This window comes from Peromyscus eremicus, chromosome 13, assembly GCF_949786415.1.
Source record: "Peromyscus eremicus chromosome 13, PerEre_H2_v1, whole genome shotgun sequence".
Taxonomy (NCBI): domain Eukaryota; kingdom Metazoa; phylum Chordata; class Mammalia; order Rodentia; family Cricetidae; genus Peromyscus; species Peromyscus eremicus.
The window spans coordinates 4,287,808-4,307,460 of record NC_081429.1 but is presented as its reverse complement, the minus strand read 5'-3'; the positions used below and the strand labels follow the sequence as shown (position 1 = coordinate 4,307,460).

Genomic DNA, 19,653 nt, shown 5'->3' with positions numbered 1-19,653 from the left:
TTTTTAAAAATATTTTATGTGTGAGTGTTCTGCATGTATACCTTCATGCCAGAAGGGGGCATCAGATTCCACTATAGATGGTTGGGAGCCACCATGTGGTTGCTGGGAATTGAACTCAGGTCCTCTGAAAGAGCAACCAGTGCTCTTAACCGCTGAACCATCTCTCCAGGCCCCCTAGTTCCAGATCTCCTTTAACAATTAACTCAGAACTAAAGGGCTTTTGCATACCAGGTACATCTAGCTGTGACACAGGTTGCCTAGTTACCGAGTTTGCTTCCCCTGCCCTGCCAGAAAATGGCACAGCCAAGATTAGGTTGAGACAGATATGGCTCCAAAGGGGGGTGGGGGGAGGCAGTTTTCTTTTCACTCATGACTTGGTGACTGGTAGAATCCTAACATTCTACCTAACCACTTTAAGAATATAGTTTGAGCACATATATCCCCTTTTTCAGATCTGTAACCAAATTTGGCCTTTAGGTGATTCATTCCCCGTTAGCCACTTCCCTTTTGGGTTGCTATGATAGCTGACAATTACTCCTCTTTGTGTGGATCTTATCACTCCTCCTTTTGACCCCGTAAGAGTTCAAGCCTGTATGACCTTGTCTTGGCCAGAGAATTGCTGCTTTGTATGGGTATATAACTGAAAACCTCAGCCTTGGGAGGACTAGATTGAGGAACTAGAAGAATGAGATGGAAGATGAGGAAGAGCTAGATAGAACAAGATGGGGGAAAATGAGATGAGAACTAGATGGGGAAGAACTAGATGGGAGAATTAAGATAGAACTTAAAGAGAACAACAGAAAAGTGTAGAGAGAAATCAGGCAAGAAAGGAGCTAAGCAAGAGCAGAATAGAAGCTGTGTAGAGAGAGAACTGACTCAGAAGAAAAAAGTGTATGGACGAAAGAGTTTCGTGTCCATAGATTTATTCAAGTATACCTCAGATTAATTAATCTGCCGCTGGTAGCATCTCTTCTGGAACTCTGGGAAAAGACTATAGTGGGCCTGGACCCCAGTAGTCTTTACATATGTTGGAAGACTGTTTCCAGGGTGGATTCCTCCACCTGAGTAGGGGTTTTCCTCCTGGAAAGGATTAACCTAGAACCTTGTTGAGTTCTCAGGGTGGTTATAAAAGCCCAAGCTTGACTCCGCTCAGCTCTCTAGCTTCCCATTGTTTGCAAGTGGTGCCTGCTCCTTCCCCATTTATTCTTCCATCTGCTACCGCCCCTCACCAGATCTCTTGTCTGCTCCTTGACCATGGGTTTCCAAAGCTGAATTAAACCTTTTTATAGAGAGCCCAGCCCCAACTATTTTGTGTTAGTAATAGCAAGCTGACTGGTGTTGTATGGACTGCTCTCATGTCCAGGTAACTTGTTCCACTGCCCTGGATGTCTGGAGGGGTGCACAGGGGCTGTGATCAGTCCTTGCATGTATATAACCCTGTTTGTGACACACACACTTCAAGGCTGCTTACAGACAGTGGACACAGTCTGCCTTCAGCTTGCCGAATAGCCTTTGTAAATGGCTCTCCAGCCCAGCAGTGTGAACAGCTGCCACTCCATGCCCATTGGTGTGCTCTGCTGGTGCCACGAACATTGTGGTTTGCCTTCACCTTTGGTTTGGTTGTTTGTTTTGTTTGGAGGTGCCAAGGATGGAACCCAAGCTTCATGCTTGCGTGATGAGCACTGGCAGACCCACACCCCAGTCTGCTCTCTGACTTGAGGTTGGGCATGCTGCCCTGGGTACCCTGACTTCTGGGGGCTCTCACTGCACTCCCTGTTGGAATTGGGTTTACTCTGGGTCACATGAACCCGTCTGGTGTTATAATAATCACAATAACTTCCCCTCTGATTTGTTAGTTTTCTGGTATTATGCATAATTACATTTTACAGTAGCTAGAAAGCTTAAACCTTTTGCTCTTTTCTGAATTCTATTACTTTTAAAAAGAAAATCCACATCAGAAGTGGGCCATTGTCCTCAGTTCTGCTCATCACCGTTTGGCCTATACGTGCTCTGCGCAGGTGGGAGAGGAGGCCAAGGCACAGATGTGTGTGGACATGTTACATGACACATCTTGAGCCAGGGCACAATGGCTCCAGTTATTGATACCAACACTTTACTGTTTAGTCAATGGGAGCCAGAAAGGCTGCAGAAATCACCCTTGGTGAGAGGTCTCAGCAAGCGAGTTGCTTCGGACTGGGTGAGTGTCTCCCTGGCAGGGAAGGGGAGCTCTGTGCTGCCACCTGGCTTACCCTGGCTTCAGCCTAGACCATTCTGTTACCAGCCCAAGGCTAAGAAAGTCTGCCCATGCTCCCTCCTCTTCCCCTTCCAGATTTCTAGACATGGGGCTAATTACCCTTTTCCTTCCCCGCCAAACTGTCTTCCAGGCCCCACTGGGCCACTATTCCAGCGGCCCAAACAGTCCTTGAGAACCTCAGGTCCCAGGGAAGGCTGAGGGTAAGCTTTGAACATTGCTTCCCAGGGGAAGCTCCCCAGGGTGTCATGGTCAGCTATGGATGCATCTGCCTTTTGCTTTAGGAATGAGGTCCCTGGGGACAAGCTGGACAGTAGTGTCCCTTCCCCTCGCTGCCTGGCACCTCACTGTGGGTGCACATCAGCACATGTGGGAGAGCACTGCATGACCACGCCCACAAAGGCCAGCCGAGGATGAAGAGGCCCTTTGGGGCAGAAGCTGTCCGTGGCCCCTTGGCTGGCTCTGGGATGTGGTATCCATATATAGCCAGGACCTGCACTCCAGAGAGCAATGGAAGTATATATTTCAATGGGAGAAGAGGGATGGATACTCATTCTTTCACAAGTTTTTTTTTTTTTTTCTACAAATGAAAACTGATTTGCCTTGCTCTGGGCAGATGTGCCACTGACAGGTCACGTCTCACACCGGGGCCACTCAGGGCAGTCCTCTGGGTGAAGCCAAGAGCCAGTGCTGAGTGCAGCTGTCCAGGACTTTGAGGGTCTCCAAGGCCGCCCTCCTGACCTCAGCGTCAGAATCTAGCTGTAGGTCCTGGAGAGCTGAGTGGGAATAGAAAAGAACAGGCCTTCTGGTCAGGACCACATGAACTGCACACTGCACACTGAGGTAGGCTGGCGCCAGCGAGGAAGCCCCTGGGAACCTCCTGGTGTGGGTCCAAAGTGGGCAGTGGAGCTGAGTGCTCCCACACAGACCTGTCAGGACTCACACCACCAACAGGGACAGACCTTGGCTGCGGGCTTGGGGCAGAGGCAGCTCAAGTATCTGAGAATGGGGCTGGCATGGACTCCACCTACCAAATGGACTTCCTGGAAATCTCTCCCTACGTGCAGTCCTTCAAGGTCCAGCTACTCCCCCTTCCCCAAGCAGCTCACAGCCAAGCGTCACCAGCCCTCCCCCAGCATGGTCTCAAAGTGTCAGTCATAGGTTTCTACAACTGAGGATGCACTACTTAACAATTCCGAAGCCCCACAAGGTCCATCTTCTTCAGATAATGGGCAGACAGCTGCTTCATGATAATCCCTGAAATGACAGGTGTAGAGGCACTCCTTACACCAGGGAGAGGTCAGCAGGCACACAGTTCTGCCTCCCTCCGTGCAAGAGGTGCAGGTTGACCTATGAAGACCCAGCCAAGGATTTTGTCAGGCTGAAGTTGGTAGTGGGCACCCCTATTCCAGATCAAGCAAGCCTGAAACCCAGTGAGCTAGTAGGCCTGGAACTGTAAGGTAGACCTGAGCTCTCATCCCAGGCACCTGCCTCCCCATCCAGGCCTGAGGTTGACTAAGTGGCTTCAAGACTCACCCTGAGTCGGAGCATAGCTATCTGTCCACTCACCTGCCAAGGCGCAGGCAGCGATTCTGATCCTTGACGAGTTACTTTTCATGAAGATCGTTGTTTCCAACAGGAAGCCACACAGAATAGCAGGCTTTTTCTGGGCCTGCAAAAACAAGTGCCACGTGGCTGTAGAGCGTGAGACGGGGACAGGCTGCTCACAGAGAGCAGTCTGACCAATCAGCATGTTGGGTTTCATTAGCTGACTCTGTGGAGCCCATTGAATGTGTTTCTGAACCTGTGCTGTCCAAAACACTAGCCACTGGCCACACATGGCCCGTGAGCTTGGGAGCATGACTGATCGCAGTATCAGGGACCTCCCTGGACTTGGAAGATTGTACAAAAAACAAAACCAAAATCCACATAACAATTTTCACCTTGATCACATATCAAAATGATCATAACCTGGTTCCTTGGGGCTAAATAAATTCTATCATCAAAATTAACTTTTGTCTCTTTACCCTCTGGTTGTGGCAGTTAGAAAAGTCAATGTGGGTACCCTTGCATTGTCCCATTTGGTGTTTCATGGTAAAAGGCAAACATAGGGTCATAAGCCCAACTTTGTCCCCCCTTGGCCTCCTCACCAGGATGGAGCACATGTTTGTCTGAAAAACTGTCATCTGGTCATTGATGCTGTCGTTGCTGTGACCAAAGGAGCTCTCCAGGGACTTCCAGCCCCAGAAGTGCACACACTGAAACATGGTAGCCGAACATGCCTGAAGGGACGCAGGGCACAGACAGCAGGAGAGACATCAACAGGCAGGCGCTGGGTGGCATCTCACCTGGAGAGTGAGAGGGCAGCCCCAGAACGGCCTCCAGAGCAAACAAGGGCCAGGCTAGAGGCTCCAGGGAGCTCACTCATGCATTCGTAATAAGCCCTTGGGGGAACAGGTGCCCCTCACACGCCCCGTCAGCCAACGCCTTTGCCCTTCTAGCGGCCCTGTAGGAGATGGAGCCAGGAACACAGATGGGCAGGTCTCCTACTCTACCTTCTCCCACCCCATTCCTCTCACTGCCAGAGATGTGACAGACCAAGCTGGGCCCTCTCCTCAACTCCTAGCAGCCCTAACATGGGCATGCCCACAAGGACATGTGAGGGGAGGTTTAAGACAAATTTTAAATGGGACCAAGTCCAGGTCTAATATTCTAGAAGGAAAGGAAGCAGACACTAGCTGTAGGCAGTGACTAGAGCAAAAGGAGCCATAGCATGCTTACTCACAGAGCTGGCTCTCTCAAGCTCCCTTTAGCATCACTGGGGTGATTCCTGTCCCAGCATGCAAAAGGGACGGGGCAGATGGAGTGAGTAGACAATCCAGTAGCTCACTGAGCCGCAGAACCAAGGCACCTTTTCCCTTTGGCGCTGCAGCCCCAGAGCGTAGGACACAGACGAGGGTGTGTGTTACCTGGGCAACACTGGGGCAAGGGTCCTGGCAATGCAGCATGAGGGAGACCCAGCCTCTCTTCACCTCCCCTTTGAAGAAATGCTTCTTGGAAATCCCAACCACCTTCGCCAGCTTCCCGAAGAGGATGAAGGCCTTCAAACGTATCAGCTTGCTCTCCTGATACCAAGAGGTACAAGTGAGCTGGCATCAGGAAGCCAGGCAATACCCCAGCCTTCCTCCATGGACCAGTCCTAATCTCTGGTTTCCACAGAGATTTCTGGAACCTTTCATCAGGACAGTCCCTCCGTCCTCAGGGCTCATGTAGCACTCAAGAGACTGAGCGTGACTCTAGCTTGGGGGTCCATACCAAAGGCATGTGTAAGGGTTTGTGTGGAATTATGAGCACCCCTGTTGCCTGCCCAGCTCCAGTCTCCACAGGTGCCCAGGGAGAAATTGTGAGCTGCAAGGGGTTAGTGGGCACTCTGCCCTCCTTGCAGGGTGGAATGCTTGAGCCTTCGGATTCTAAGGTACTGATTCTCTGGCTCTTAGCATAAGATATGATTGCTACAGGATCCCAATCAGCCAAGGAACAGTACTACACCCTGGAGGACCAGCTCATTCTGCCCCAAGGCACGTCTTTTCTTCATGATTTCAGCGAACAGAGTGCTGTGACTTGAATGTGCCCCAACCTAGAGTCCATATTTTGGAATCTTAGTTCCCCAAATCATACATGGATGGTATTTAGAGGTGGGGACCTTTGGAGGTAATCAGCATTAGATTCTGGGGGTGGCTTGTAATAAGAAAGGATCCAAGCTAGCTCACTCACTCCATCTCACCATACAATGCAGCAGAAGGGCTCACCAAAAGCAAGCAAGCAACCTCTTGGATATCTCAGACTGCAGAACCACAAGCTACATAAACCACTATACTTTATAAATCATCCAGTCTCGGGTATTGCCTTAAAGCGACAGAACACACATATATGGAGGGAAGTTCTCTGGACTCACGTTGTCGAAGAATGCCCTGCACTGTTCGGAGATGGGTTCAAACGAAGATCCTATGTCCCCCTCTCGGAGCTCAGCCAGAATCTTGGTCAGGGCCTCCATGCCTTCAGCCATCACAATGCTGCTCACCTGTCCCCGAAGGGAGCCCAGGCACTTCTCCAGCAGGAGTTTGCGATACTGCTTCACCTGGAGGAATTCAAACCACTCAGCTGTACCCCACACTTTTTGTAGAAGTGTGCCCACAAAGCCCTCAAGCCCCTGGGACCTAAGCCAGGGCCTGTTTGGTACCTTCCGGGGAGCACCGAGAGCCATGTTGCCCAGGGCACGCAGAGAGAGCACCTGCAAAGTCTCATCTTTGTCCTGCCCTGTGCCCTTCGCCAGCATCAGCACCACCGGCCTCAGCAGCTTCTCCTGGTGCAGAACCGGGTCACTCATAAACTAGGAGAGGGAGTGTTGCAGTTACCCACAGTTACCACCACTCAGTGAGAAGGCAGAGAAGTCAGGGCAACACACAGACTGGCCACTCTCTTAGCGGGAGCGAGGGGACCAAGTGCCTCTGTCTTCTCGTTCAGAAAAGGGGGTGGTACAGCTGCCTCGGGCTTGCTGTAGCATTCAATAAGGAACCATGCGGGAAATGACAAGTAAGTGCTACCTGGTGTAGAGACACACACACATTATAATTCATTTCTTCAGTTAAGATGACAGGGCAGCTGCTATGTGTAAAAGCCTCACCCACCAGTGTCTGAACAGAAGTGTACAAGAAGCATCAATTAAGGTCTGTTGACAGAATCTCTACTGGGCTTGTACTCAAGAGTGTCAAGACTCTGGCCAGTGGGGGACCTGTACACGCATGCTCAAGAACACCTGAGTATTTTTTAAGTGTGTGTGTTTTGTGGTGTGTGTGTGTGTGTGTGCACGCTCAAGAACTCCTGAGTATTTTTAATTGTGTGTGTGTGTGTGTGTGTGTGTGCACGCTCAAGAGCACCTGAGTATTTTTAATTGTGTGTGTGTGTGCACGCTCAAGAACTCCTGAGTATTTTTAATTGTGTGTGTGTGTGTGTGCACGCTCAAGAACACCTGAGTATTTTTAATTGTGTGTGTGTGCACGCTCAAGAACTCCTGAGTATTTTTAATTGTGTGTGTGTGTGTGTGTGTGCAAGCACACACTACAATGCTGGCGTACACACCTGTGGAGGTCAGAGGCTAACGTTAGTGTCATCTACTGCTTCCCACCTTACTTTTTTGTTTTGTTTTGAGACAGGGTTTCACTATGTAGACCAGGCCACCCTCAAACACATAGAGCTAGTCCTGCTCTGACTCCTGAGTGCTGGGATTAAAGGCATGTGCTTCCTCTCCCGGCCCTCAGGGCCTCCCCGAACCTGGATCTCTGGCCAGTAAATCCCCAGGATGTGCCTGTCTCCACCCCTTCCCCGACCAGCTCTGGGGTTTCGGACACAGCTACACACTCAGCTTGTCTGGGGGTGCTGGGGATCTGAACTCAGGTCCTCATGTTGCACAGTAAACATTTTATATGCGGAGACAGGTGCCTGCTCTGGAGATGTGTGTGGTAGTCTGAAAGTAATTGGCCCTCATAACCTCATAGGGAGTGGCACTATTAGGAGATGTGGCTTTGTTGGAGGAAGTGTGTCACTATGGGGGTGGGCTTTGAAGTTTCCTATGCTCAGGATACTTCTCAGTGTCTGGAGTTGATTTCCTGTTGCCTGCAAGATGTAGGACTCTCAGCTGTTCCTCCAGCACCACATCTGCGTGCAAGCTGCCATGCTCTCCGCCATGATGATAATGGACTGAACCTCTGAAACTGTAAGCCACCACCCCCAGTTAAATATTTTCCTTTATAAGAGTTGCTGTGGTCATGGTGTCTCTTCCCAGCAACAATGTGCAACCCTAGGAAGCCTGTAGACAAGTACCCACTACCCACTCGCACCCCTCCCTCCCAGGGCTGGATGCCTCACTTCCACACAGATGGCCGTGCTGCTGATGCAGCAGCTCAGGACCTCGGAGCCCATGCCTGTGAGCACCAGCTCGGTCAGCCTCTGCGTGTAGCTCTCCGCGTTCTGCATGCACAGCCTGAGGAAGGAAGAAGGATAGCACAAGGAGGGCTATCATCTATGCTCCTGCCCTCTACTCCGGAGTCTGAAGTCAGCTTGAAGGGGGACTGAGACAGACCTCTCAGCATCTCTGGGCCTTTCCTTTTTCCTTGATGGGAGGGGGCAGGGTACCAGTTAAATACTCAGGGCTGTGATGGTCAGACCAGAATGCTCAGAGATCTCCTCTGGCCTCTCATTTCCTGGCCCCACTGCCACTCCAGAGTCCAGGACACCTATCAGTGGGCAAGTGATCCCAGAAATAAGACATCTAGCTGTGCCGTTTAGAGAGCTAAGGCTCTGCAGAGCCCTTGCACCCCTGTGAGACCTGGCCCCACCTGGCCATCAGGCTCACTCCCTCTAGGAAGGTGCCTCCATTCTCCAGCAGGGACCACACAGACTGCTCCTCCAAGGCCTGCTCCAGCGGCTCTCTGTTGATTCTCTTGACCAAAAGCTGCATGGATTTAATCGTGACCCTGGAGAGAGATGAGCAAGGATAAGGCTGCTGAAGGGGACTAAGGGGAACGGTCACAGAAGACAGCGGCCTCCACACTTTGAAGCCTACACCATACCGGACACACATGGGGAAAGGTTGTGAGTGAAATCACTTCCGCCCACTCCCGGAAGGACTTGTGGAGTCCACTTGCTTCTAAGGAAAAGCTGGAGGGGCAGCTCCAGCCCAAGCCTGCTGCCTTGCTCAGTGTCCCTCCCTCCTGCCCATCTGTCCTCAAGCACCTCTGTAGGGTCATCTCTTGGGGCAGGGGCCCTGTGTGGACCAGCCTCCAGGTCTTCAGGACCGGTGAGGCTGCCTCTGGTCCATGGCTGCTGCCAAGCTGCAGCAGGAAGATGTACAGCAGGTCAGGAAACAGGTCTGGGAATTTGTCATCCTGGTCCATCTTTTCCATGAGAAGCCGGACAGTGCACAGCGTCTACCGGGAGCGAAAGGGCTGGTCAACTCTACCCTGACTTCCCTGGGAGCCCAGCACCTGCCTCTGCACTCACCATCAGAGGGTCCACGGCGGCCAGGCGCCAGATGTCGGCTTTGGAGGTGGCATTTATCCTGGCGGTGAACCTCGACTGCAGCCGGCCCAGCAAGCCACGGAGCATGGTCCTTGCGAAGGGCACGTTCTCTGCCACAGCCAGCCACACCTCCGTCAGGTGGCTAGCCAAAGAAGGAAGAAGGATGATGAGCTCCTGGCAGCCTGCACTGGTAGGTTGGCCACCTCTTGGTGACCCCTGTGCAAAGAGTTGAATTCCAGGAGGTCACCAGAGCCACTAAAGGTTATATAATCAGGCCAGGTCCCTCACATTCTTTAGCGTATCAGTGAGAAATTCACAGCTCCCTGGCTTCACCAGGCCCCCATTTGATGACTTCCTGGGAACTGCCAACGATGTCTCCAAAGCCAAAAGAAGCAGCAGGCTGTTTGCAGGGATTTTTTTTTTAATCAGATAATTCTCCCAAAATATTTTCAAGGAATTTGGGTAGGAGAACAGTCACAAGAGACAGATGTAGAGGGGGAATGAATCTTCACACAAATGTACTAGTTAAATGCTCTGGGTTGATATTCCAGGAAGATATTTTCCTCTCCATATGCCACAGAAGAGGAGACTAAGGCTCCAGAGGGCAAGTGGCCTGCCAAACTACCTTTGAAAATGGACTTCTTGAGATACACATTGTGGTACAAGCCTGTAATCCCTCACTTGGGAGGTAGAGGCAGGAGGATCAGGTGTTCAAGGCCAGCTCCAGCTGCACAAGGAGTTTGAGGCCAGCCTGGACTACATGTCTCAAATCAAAACAAATAAAAAAGGACAAAAATAATATTCAATTAGAAAGAAAATAGCCTCCTTGACCACAAGGCCAAGCCCACTTTCCTGCTGGGAAGGGGCATGCCTCTGGATTGAGACTTAGCATGCTGAGTACAGAGCAGTACAGAGACCTAGGAATCTGGAAAAGTCTAAAGAGCTAAAACAAACAAGTCTAGCAAGTAAACAGACAAGGAGACAAGTAAACTGTCTGAACCCACAGAGCTGGTGCAGGAGCCCAGGCAGGAGAATTCAGGGTAGGGAGAGATGTAGCTCAACACTAGCCATAGGAAGCTGATGCAGAGGTGAGTGCACACTTTTCCTTAACACCAAATACAAGAGCCACAGAGGTGTCTGAAACAAGGTCTTACAGCACCCATCTGAATTCTACCAATACCACATGCCCCTGGCAAGACTTTGGGATCTGAAACCCAGCCAGATGTCAGTTTAGTGGCAGTCTGATGTGACCCTGAATGAAGGGAGCAGCTAAAGCACTTCCAGGCTCCTGATCCATGGAAACCGTACTGCTGCACTCTTCAAAAGTTTCTGCACCACAGTGCCTCAGCAGAGATAGCTAACCAAGACAGATTCGGAGGATGTGGCAGCTAGCATGTGGCGTTACCACCAAGAAAGCCTGCCTATCGGCTGACAAATGTGTACTGTACGGTGGCCCTGCCTACCCAGCTCTGATCCTCTAACCGCCACCTTCAGAAAGTCACTAAATAGGAACAGCCCCTCCTCGCCCCCTCTCACCCTGCAGCCTCCTTTAGGACGCCCTGCACCCCAGGGACACCACACCTGGCCTTCACACACATCAGCTCCTTTGGCTGTGGATCTGAGACCTGTTGGGAAATGCTCTCTACTCAAGTTGACCTCATCTCACTGATCAACACTAACTCAGCTGCGCCCCCCTGTGCCCGTCCCAGCGCCCCCTTCCCCGTCCCAAGTGATTCTGGTACCTTGGCACACTTACTTCCTATATTTGGCGTGACCCTTGCCTATACCCTGGAATCGCCAGTATTAGTAAAGATAAAGTGAGAAAGAGGGAAGCTGGCACTGGAGAGGTGGTTCAAGCACTTAAGAGGACCCGAGTTCAGTTCACGGTGCCCACACCAGGCAGCTCACAACCTCCTGGAACTCCAGGGAATCTGACACACTCTTCTGGCCTCTGTGGGTATCTGCACACACATGACATATGTACCCACATACATGGAAATAAGCAAGAGGGGACTGCTGTCCCTTGGAAACTTAGGTAAGTCACTTGCCCTCTTGGAACACATTCTGAAAGGCACAGAGACAGGCTGAAACAGAGGCTAAGAGGCTCAGAGGTACAGACCTGAGGAACCATGCCTTTTTTTTGTCCGTGCCTCTGTTCCCCACAGGGAAGGGCTGTCATGAGAGAATGCCCTGGGCTCTTTGGATGTTGTCTCAGAAGGGACAACCAGGACCCGAGAGGAGCTGAGATATAGATTCAAGCTCAACCTGATGAAGTGATAAGTCTGGGATCTGGGTCAGTGGCTCGGCAGAGGCCGGTGCTTCCCACATGAGACATGGGTACAGGGCCTTGCCTGGCCTCGGGTGCAAGGCACTGCCCCAGAACTTAGGCCTCCCAGCCACATCCACTTCCCATGGCACTCACCTCTCCATGGGCAATGGCTGCCTCAGGAGCGATGTGAGGACCGTCTCCTGGTGGTAGTGCGCCAGCAGGAGGATACCTTCAATGAGGTGCTGCCTTACCTCTGGGTGGTCCACCACTGGAAGGTGGACCAGGATGGCACCCAGTATCTCGGCCACCTGAGGAGGGGATAGACATCTTCTAGGGGAAGGGGGTATTTGGGACTGGTGCTGGTGATTTTTAATTGTCAACCCAACTTAGTATTTCCTGGGAAGAGAATCTTAATAAGGAATTATCTAGACCAGGCTGGCCTGTGGGCAGGTCTGTGGGGGGGGGGCAGGGTGTGGGGGGGTGGGGGGTGTTTGTTTTAACTGTTAACTGAGGCCGGAAGAGCCAGCCCACTATGGGCAGCGGCTTTCCTAGGCTGTGCCCTGAACTACATAAGGGTGAAGGAAGCAAGCGAGGATGCGTGAGTTGTTTTCTGCCCTTAACTGTGGCTGTACTGTCACTAGCTTTCTGACTGCCCCTCGGTGACAGGCTGTAACCTGGAACTGTATCCCAGTTCAACCCATGTCTTTCCTAAGTTGTGTTTGGTCAGTGTGTTTCATCACAGCAACAGAAATGAAACTAGTTCGGGGCTCCTGTAGGACACCCCTCTTTTGAGGAGCGTGGTGGGTGAGTTAAACCCCCAAAGCCTCCTCCAGCCGCCCTGAGTCTCTTCCTCCTACATTTTCATTGTGTCTTCGGTTGGGGAAGTTGTGTGCCCCACTGGAAAGAGCCCGGCACCTGTGGTCCCTCATCTACTCACTGACCAGTAACAATTCAACATTCTAGGACTCTCTTTTATCCTCCTTAGCACCCCTGGTTTGGGTGGAAACAGAAACAGTCACACTTCCACAGCCCACACTGTGTACACTGCTCAGCCCCAGCTCCAACCCCAGGCAGCCCTGCTGGGCTTGCCTACCTTGTCCTCCAGCTCCTTGACCCGCATCTGCAGGAAGATGCCTATCCAGGTGACAGCAGCCCTGTCATGCTGCAGGTCCATGGCCCCAATGTTCTCGCAGAGCTTCTGGATGAGAGAGACAACTTCATCGCAGTTAAACTCCGGGCAGACCACCTAGGAACAGAGCAAGGCAAAATTTCGGGCTCCCTCCACTCCCCTGTCCTGGAAGGCTAACTGACCCAGGTCTAGCCAGTTTTCCAAGGCTTCCAAAGTGTACCCAGCCTCTCCCACTCCTCATCACTGCCTCTCACTCTGCCTGTATCTCATACAGGACATTCCCATCTTCATAGCACTGGCTTGCAGACACTCTCTGGTCTCATCCTGCTGCTCTACAAACTCCCATTGGTACCAGGAAGGCTGCTCTTCCCTGCTAGACAGAAACGGCTTTATGTCCCATTCCTTGGACACTCAACACCCGTTTTCATGGTTCCGCACACTTCTACTCATGAGTGTGCCATTAGCAGCCCAGGAACTAATGCCAGTGGGGTGGTTTGAATATGAATGGCCTCCATAGGCTCATAGATTTGAGTTCTGTTTTTGTTTGTTTGTTTGTTTGTTTTGTTTTGTTTGTTTGTTTGTTTGTTTTTGAGACAGGGTTTCTCTGTGTAGCTTTTGGAGCCTGTCCTGGAACTCACTTTGTAGACCAGGCTGGCCTCGAACTCAGAGATTCACCTGCCTCTGCCTCCTGAGTGCCGAGGATAAAGGTGTGCACCACCACCGCCTGGCATACATTTGAATTCTTAGTCAAAGGAGAAATGTGTCATTGGGGATGGGCTTTGAAGTTTCAAAAGCCCATGCCAGGTCCAGTCTCTTTCTCTTCTTGTGGATCAGGATTTAGCTCTCAGCTGTTTCTCCAGCACCACACTGCCTGCCACCATGCTCCCTGACATCATGCTCCTCACCGTGATGAGAATGGACTAAGCCTCTGAAACTGTAAGCAAGCTCCCAATTAAATATTTTTTATAAGAGTTGCCTTAGTCATGGTATCTCTTCACAGCAATAAAACAGCATGACGATAATACTGTCAGTGTGTAGGGTCTATCTGGACCTTTCCCACAGCCCTCTCCATACTCACTAGGGACTTGGAAGAGTCAGTCAGGGAATATCAGATATCGGCCCTTAGTGTCCCAGCCACTACAAGCCATTTCAATACAGATGTATCAGGTGAACCAAAGGCTGCAGAGAAGTGACCCCCAGGGTGACAATATTGGCTTTACAGCCAGCAGAGGGAAGTGGGGCACCGCGAACACAGCCCAGTGTTACCTTGGCGATTCTGGAGGAAGCACGGGAAATCTTGTCCATGTCTGTGTCCTGGAGGTCCTCCTTACATTTCTCCAGTTCCTGCTCCTTGGAAGCACCCCATAAGGAGCAAGTCTGGCTTACTGTTGGGAATATAGTCAGGCATGATCAGCAGGAGAGAGGGAGTAGCCTGAGCTGCCCTCCAGCATCTACATATCCCTTCCCTTCTAGCCTCCATCCACTGTTCCTTCTACATCTTCTGCACACATCACTTCCACACACAGCTCATGTATCCACTGTCCCTCCAGCTCAGTTCTATCCAGTTCCGCTGCTCCCTTGGCATTTGCAATCTGGATAAGTCCCACACTGTGCCCTCAGTGACTCAACATCATCCAATGAGCCTCTTCTTCTAGAAGTTTCTATGACCTTATGGTGAGCTCTCTTCCCTCTGTTATGTTGGCCACGTGCTTGTCTTCTTGCCTGTCTGCACATGGGCTGTACTTCCTTCTGCACCAACACCCTAAGACTAGCCTTCACCCACTGTGTCCCTCACATGTCCTGTCTCCTCCTTACTGTGAAGATCTAGCAGGCTGGACAGGACACTAGTTGAGGCCAAGCGGGTTCTTCTATGGACATCACAGGTGCATGGAGCAATGAGTCCAACCAGTATGCCAAACTGCCCCAGCTTCAGGGGGATCTGAGAGACAAGAGACATCAGGGCTCAGAGCTCCACACTCAAATGCCCAGCCAGAGCTGCCCAGGAACATCATACAGGGCAACTAGAGTGTGTGAGCACTGGCCACTGCATGCCTTCCATTTCTGTTCACATCTCCTCAGTCCCATAGCTGGGCTTTTGGAGGTCAATCAACTAATACCAGATAAATCTTGGCTCAGGACTCACCCCTAGTCAGCTCTGTTCTGCACTACTCTGGACTTCCAGACACCTGCCATATTCCTATAACTGAACTCCAGGTTCCAACATGAAACCCATTCACTAAATGAGTAACCTGGGCAGGGGCTTCAGCAGTCCCTTATGTTTCCTGTCTGTCAAGTTGAGTTAACAATGCCACCTCCTCTTTTAAAGAATTCTTGATGGTAGAATCTAGGTGACATATTGTGTACCCCAAGACATTGAACATCCTGTGGCGTGGGCCTCAGATCTTTTATTTGGCCAAGCCTCCCTCCCCAGCTCAGAGCCAACACAGGTAGAAGAGAGACCTTACTCTGTGGGTGCCCATTAATCAATAAAATACCACCTTGTCTTAGACTTCCGGTGTTGGCGATATTTGTTCAAACACCTGATTGGTCTAATAAAGATCTGAACAGCCAATAGCAAGGCAGGAGAGGTATAGGTGGGGCTGCCAGGCAGAGAGAAGAGAAGAGGGGAGCAAATAAAAGAGAAGGAGAGAGGATGCCAGGGACCAGCACACAGCCACACAGCCACACAGCCACACAGCCACACAGCCACACAGCCACACAGCCACACAGCCACACAGCCACACAGCCACACAGCCAGCCATGGAATGAGAAAGAAAGATATATAGAAATAGAGAAAGGTTAAAGTCCAGAGGCAAAAAGGTAGATAGGATAATTTAAGCTAAAAGTTGGCTAAAAACAAGCCAAGCTAAGACTGGGTATTCTTAAGTAAGAATAAGTCTCTGTGTATTTATTTGGGAGCTGGGTGGCAGGCCCCAAAGAGTATAAAGAGTAAAACAAAACCAAAAACATCCAACTACAACTGCATGAGCCTTGGGTAGCTGGATCCATGCCAAGCTATGATCCCATCCTCTCCTACTTCACCCATCCCAAAGCCCAGGTCTCTTCCCAAGGGACTCCTGAGACAGAGCTTGATCTGAGAGGTGTTCCCTCCTCTGAAGAGAATGAGGAACTTTTCTGTGGATGCTTCAGAGTGGCAGGCAGTGGGACAGGTGTACCAGGACTCACACAGACACCAATACTTTGAACGTAGATCTGCATGAGATGGAGATGGAGGGTCATGGCTCTCTCCCGTTCCCATTCTTTCTCTGACAAGATCCACTTCTCCAGGAGCTGTGTATAGAGCCCAGTACATAGAAGCAGTGTTAACATTCCAGGGCCAGCCAGCTCCACCCTGGCCAGCTTTCACCTCATGGTCCCTCCTCCCACTCAGAATTTGACTTTCATGGTTCTAGACACCTTCTCAGACTCCACCATGAAGGGAGTTGAGGCTGTGGCCAGAGTGGGGGGTCACCAGTGTCCTCACAAGAATAGCATTTGAAAGTTGTGCTTGGCTCTAAACAGGTACCCCAAACATAGACAAACCCTCAGCTCAGGTGTTGCTGACGGTACAGTCTAATGTCAAAGGTTTTCTGTTTGTTGTTTGTTTGTTTTTCAGTGCAGTGAACATTGCTGTTAGGGTTATAGATGAAATGCTGCCCCCCACCCACCCACCCACACACACACAGCTATGTGTTGAAAGCCTGGCCACCAGCCTGTGGTACTGCAGGGAGTGATGGCATCTTTAGGAAATGGGGCTTAGTGAAGGAAGTGAGGTCAACTGGGATGTTCCCTTGCACGGGATATTGGGGCCCTGTCCTCCTTTTCTGTCACTTTTCGGCCATGAGATGGACAGACTTCTGTCTCGCCCTTCTGGCATGATGTCCTGTCCTGCCACAAGCCCAAAGCAATGAAAGCAGACAACCACCAGCCACTCCCCACAGCCTGGCTCTCAGGTCACTCTCAAGGAAGGGTGGTGGCCGCCTCAAGCTCTGCACCCCTCTGCAAGGTAACTCACGTGCACAGTCTCCTGCAGCCCCCTAGGGTCCAGCTGCCTCTGCATGAGGCCTTCCATCAGCTGCTTCAGGGAACTCAGGGCATTTGCAAACAGGGTCTGAGAGAAAGAAAAGGAGAGAAAGAGAGAGAGAGAGAGAGAGAGAGAGAGAGAGAGAGAGAGAGACAGAGAGAGACAGAGAGAGACAGAGAGACAGAGAGAGACAGAGACAGAGAGAGAGATAGAGGGAGAGGAAGCATTGTGCAACCATGAAAGGCACATATAGCCACTTAGCAGTACTCTGCAGGTGTCTCTGTGCCTGGATTGGGAGATGAGATGCATTAAGTAGGACTATGGGAATGCATTGTTGCTCATGGGAAAAAGACAAAATGGCACATAAATCTTCCGCATGTGCTCTCATCCCTGGTATCCAGAGACCTTTGAAATCATTTGCTGAAGATACTGGGGCCTCTATCAGACTGGGTCCCTGATAGCTGCAGGATGCATCCTCATGCATACACACCCCCACTGATCACTGGTCTTGGCGTAGACGAGAAATAAACTTAAAAAAACACTGAGGTCTCAGGGTTTACCTCTTACAGCAGCTAGCATTAGCTCATGCTTACTAATAGAGCTGCTCCTAATTGCTGTGTTGCAGGTGGTTTGGGAGAGTGGAGCCTGCCTACACCAATGTAAACTTCCAGATTCTGACCCAGAAAAACGAGGAACCTACCTTAACAGACTCGTTGTCTTTCCCTGGGGGTTGGAGAGAAATAACAGTGTGTATGCTGATGTCCATCAGCTCAATGCTTTCCTCTGAAGAGTAGAAAGGCTTCAGTGTGCTGAGGAAAGAAGTGTTGGCAGTGGGAGTGCTCACTGGGAGCTAAGTCCACTGCCTTCTCTGGGCAAGGGAGAGAGTGTCACAGAGTGAGGGAAGCACTCGGGCATGCTTCCCTGACGAGGAACCCTGTTCTGCCTGACCGCAAGCATTCAGTACTGTATCTGTGATGGAAGCAGAATCTGAGGGCCCAAGGCTCACTCTTTCATTTCCTGTTGCCTACTCTGAGCCTAAGAATCTCCTTCCTCCCACATCACAACCACAGCATTGGCCCTTCCAGCCTGGTCCTGGTCCTGATTTCAGTATCATGACTGGAGCAGCAGCAGCAGCAGCAGCAGCAAAAGCTTGGAGTTGATCATCAGTGTAAGCTAGGACTCCACATGGAGAGAACCTACTGAATCAAAGCCCATGGGTGCCTTCCAGCCCGAGTAAACCCTCCAGGGTGGTAGCCAGTCCATTGCTGGCTCATTCTCTTTCTAGCCCTGCCATAAGTTCCAGTTCACAATCCTGGCTGCTCATTGGAAATCATCTTGACATCTTTTTAAGAACTCCCAAGGACCATGTCCAGGCTCTAGGGCTCCTTACACTCTAGGGCTGGGACAAGATCAGTGTATCAGTTCTATTAACAGCTCCCTGGGGGCTTCCATTGTGCCCTTGAGCTGAGACATCCTGCCTTAAAAAACTCCTCCTGCCTGTTCACCCCTCACTCTGTGGGAGTCAAACTCCCATACAAATCTAGTCATTCTGCTTAAGCTCAAGTCAAAAGTCAAATAGCAGCCTTTTTGGTAAGTCCCTACTGTGTAGAAGCCTAATTACATTTTCACGGCAGACCCTTCTTCAGAATTAGAGAGGGTGGTTGTCACCTACAAGCACATTCTTCTATCAGCTCTTACCCATAATTCTCTCTGTAGCATTTATCTTTTCTCCGAGTCCTTCCAAGCCTTACCTAGAGTATAACAATCAGTGCTCCCCTGTGGGGAGTGGAACATCTTCAAAATCTGCCCTCAGTAGCTCTGCTAAGAATAGCACGTACCTGCCAGTCACCTCCTTATCCCAGGAGAAGCACCCAACTTGAAAGACTTCTGAGGAGTCTGGAGAGGGATGGACCCTACTATAGGCTAGACCATTGTATGGTTACTGCCTAACATCACTGCCATTGAGGGGGAAAGAGAAGGTAGAAGGCTTGAAGTAGCACTGAGGGGCAGTCACAGACTTTGTACCATCATCAGGAGGCAGTAGGAGCTCTGGCAAGCCGCACACCCCGCTCACCTCAGTTGTGAGAGAGCATCCATGGCCATTGACCTCACTGGAGAAGCCAAGAGGTCAGGTGGTTCTGCCTTGATGATCGCCTGTCCAGCACAAGAAGGGTTGTGAACAGTTGGTCACCCAGAAGTTGAGTAAGGGCACAAAGGGCAGTGACACGATCTGGTGCCAGGATAAGGAGGGCCTGGGCCTTTATAAAGAGCTCTAGACTCCACATGCCCACATTCTTTAAGGCTCATTTGACAGCAAAGCCCAGGGGAGGGAGAAGGGCACACGGAAGCCTAGGCTTCTCCCCCAGGGCCACCAATGACTTGATGTGTCCTTGGTCACACAATGCACTCTCCCAGGCCTAAGTTCCCTTGTCCTATACAAGACTTGATGCTTTTTTAACAGCATGTGCCACCCTTTTGTAAAGTGACTGGGAGCCAGTGAACACCCATTTCTCTGTTCCTCTTGCATCTCCTTTTCCCAAAGACTGGTGCAGTATGGGTGGTCTTCTAAGACACCATCTTTTGTCAGCTATGAGAGAGTGGGGATGTTTGCAGGTCAGTGGTGGGTTGACCATGGATTCCATCATCCTGTAGATAGTTGACCCTTTCTAAAATTTCACCGAAGTTCTGTGCAAACAACACTCTAAGTTCTGGTTCTAAATGGCCTCTGTCTGCTGAGTCTCTTCAGCGGAAAAGCACTGAGGTCGTGACCTCACTCCCACCCCTCCCGACTGGGCCTCTGTCTGCTGGTCCCTGAGCTGGGCCTCTTCTGGGCACCATTGGGCACAAGTCAGGTGAGGTTCCTGCCCTGGTTCTCACACTCTTTTGTGACTGTGAAACCCTCT

At 50.9% G+C, this 19,653-nt stretch overlaps 1 protein-coding gene across 4 annotated transcripts in view; it reads right to left on the bottom strand.

Annotated features, from left to right (window-relative positions):
* Positions 1-2,786: 2,786 nt before the first annotated feature.
* The window catches only part of Mroh2a (maestro heat like repeat family member 2A), a 37,947-nt gene continuing 21,080 nt past the window's right edge, over positions 2,787-19,653 (bottom strand). The window contains exons 24-42 of one of the 4 annotated variants that reach the window (XM_059278008.1): positions 18,825-18,904; positions 17,451-17,559; positions 16,742-16,837; positions 15,913-16,017; positions 14,542-14,665; positions 13,993-14,111; positions 12,691-12,843; positions 11,751-11,905; positions 9,311-9,470; positions 9,044-9,237; positions 8,647-8,784; positions 8,177-8,291; positions 6,492-6,641; positions 6,207-6,389; positions 5,323-5,376; positions 4,402-4,533; positions 3,821-3,923; positions 3,443-3,508; positions 2,787-3,027 (exon numbers count right to left, since the gene is read on the bottom strand). In XM_059278008.1, the coding sequence (XP_059133991.1) occupies positions 2,906-3,027; positions 3,443-3,508; positions 3,821-3,923; positions 4,402-4,533; positions 5,323-5,376; positions 6,207-6,389; positions 6,492-6,641; positions 8,177-8,291; positions 8,647-8,784; positions 9,044-9,237; positions 9,311-9,470; positions 11,751-11,905; positions 12,691-12,843; positions 13,993-14,111; positions 14,542-14,665; positions 15,913-16,017; positions 16,742-16,837; positions 17,451-17,559; positions 18,825-18,904 (2,358 nt within the window). In that variant the 3' untranslated portion in view covers positions 2,787-2,905. Of the gene's footprint in view, positions 3,028-3,442; positions 3,509-3,820; positions 3,924-4,401; positions 4,534-5,220; positions 5,377-6,206; positions 6,390-6,491; positions 6,642-8,176; positions 8,292-8,646; positions 8,785-9,043; positions 9,238-9,310; positions 9,471-11,750; positions 11,906-12,690; positions 12,844-13,992; positions 14,112-14,541; positions 14,666-15,912; positions 16,018-16,741; positions 16,838-17,450; positions 17,560-18,824; positions 18,905-19,653 lie in introns of all 4 variants that reach the window. The other 3 variants (XM_059278007.1, XM_059278006.1, XM_059278005.1) reach the window with 3 other exon arrangements.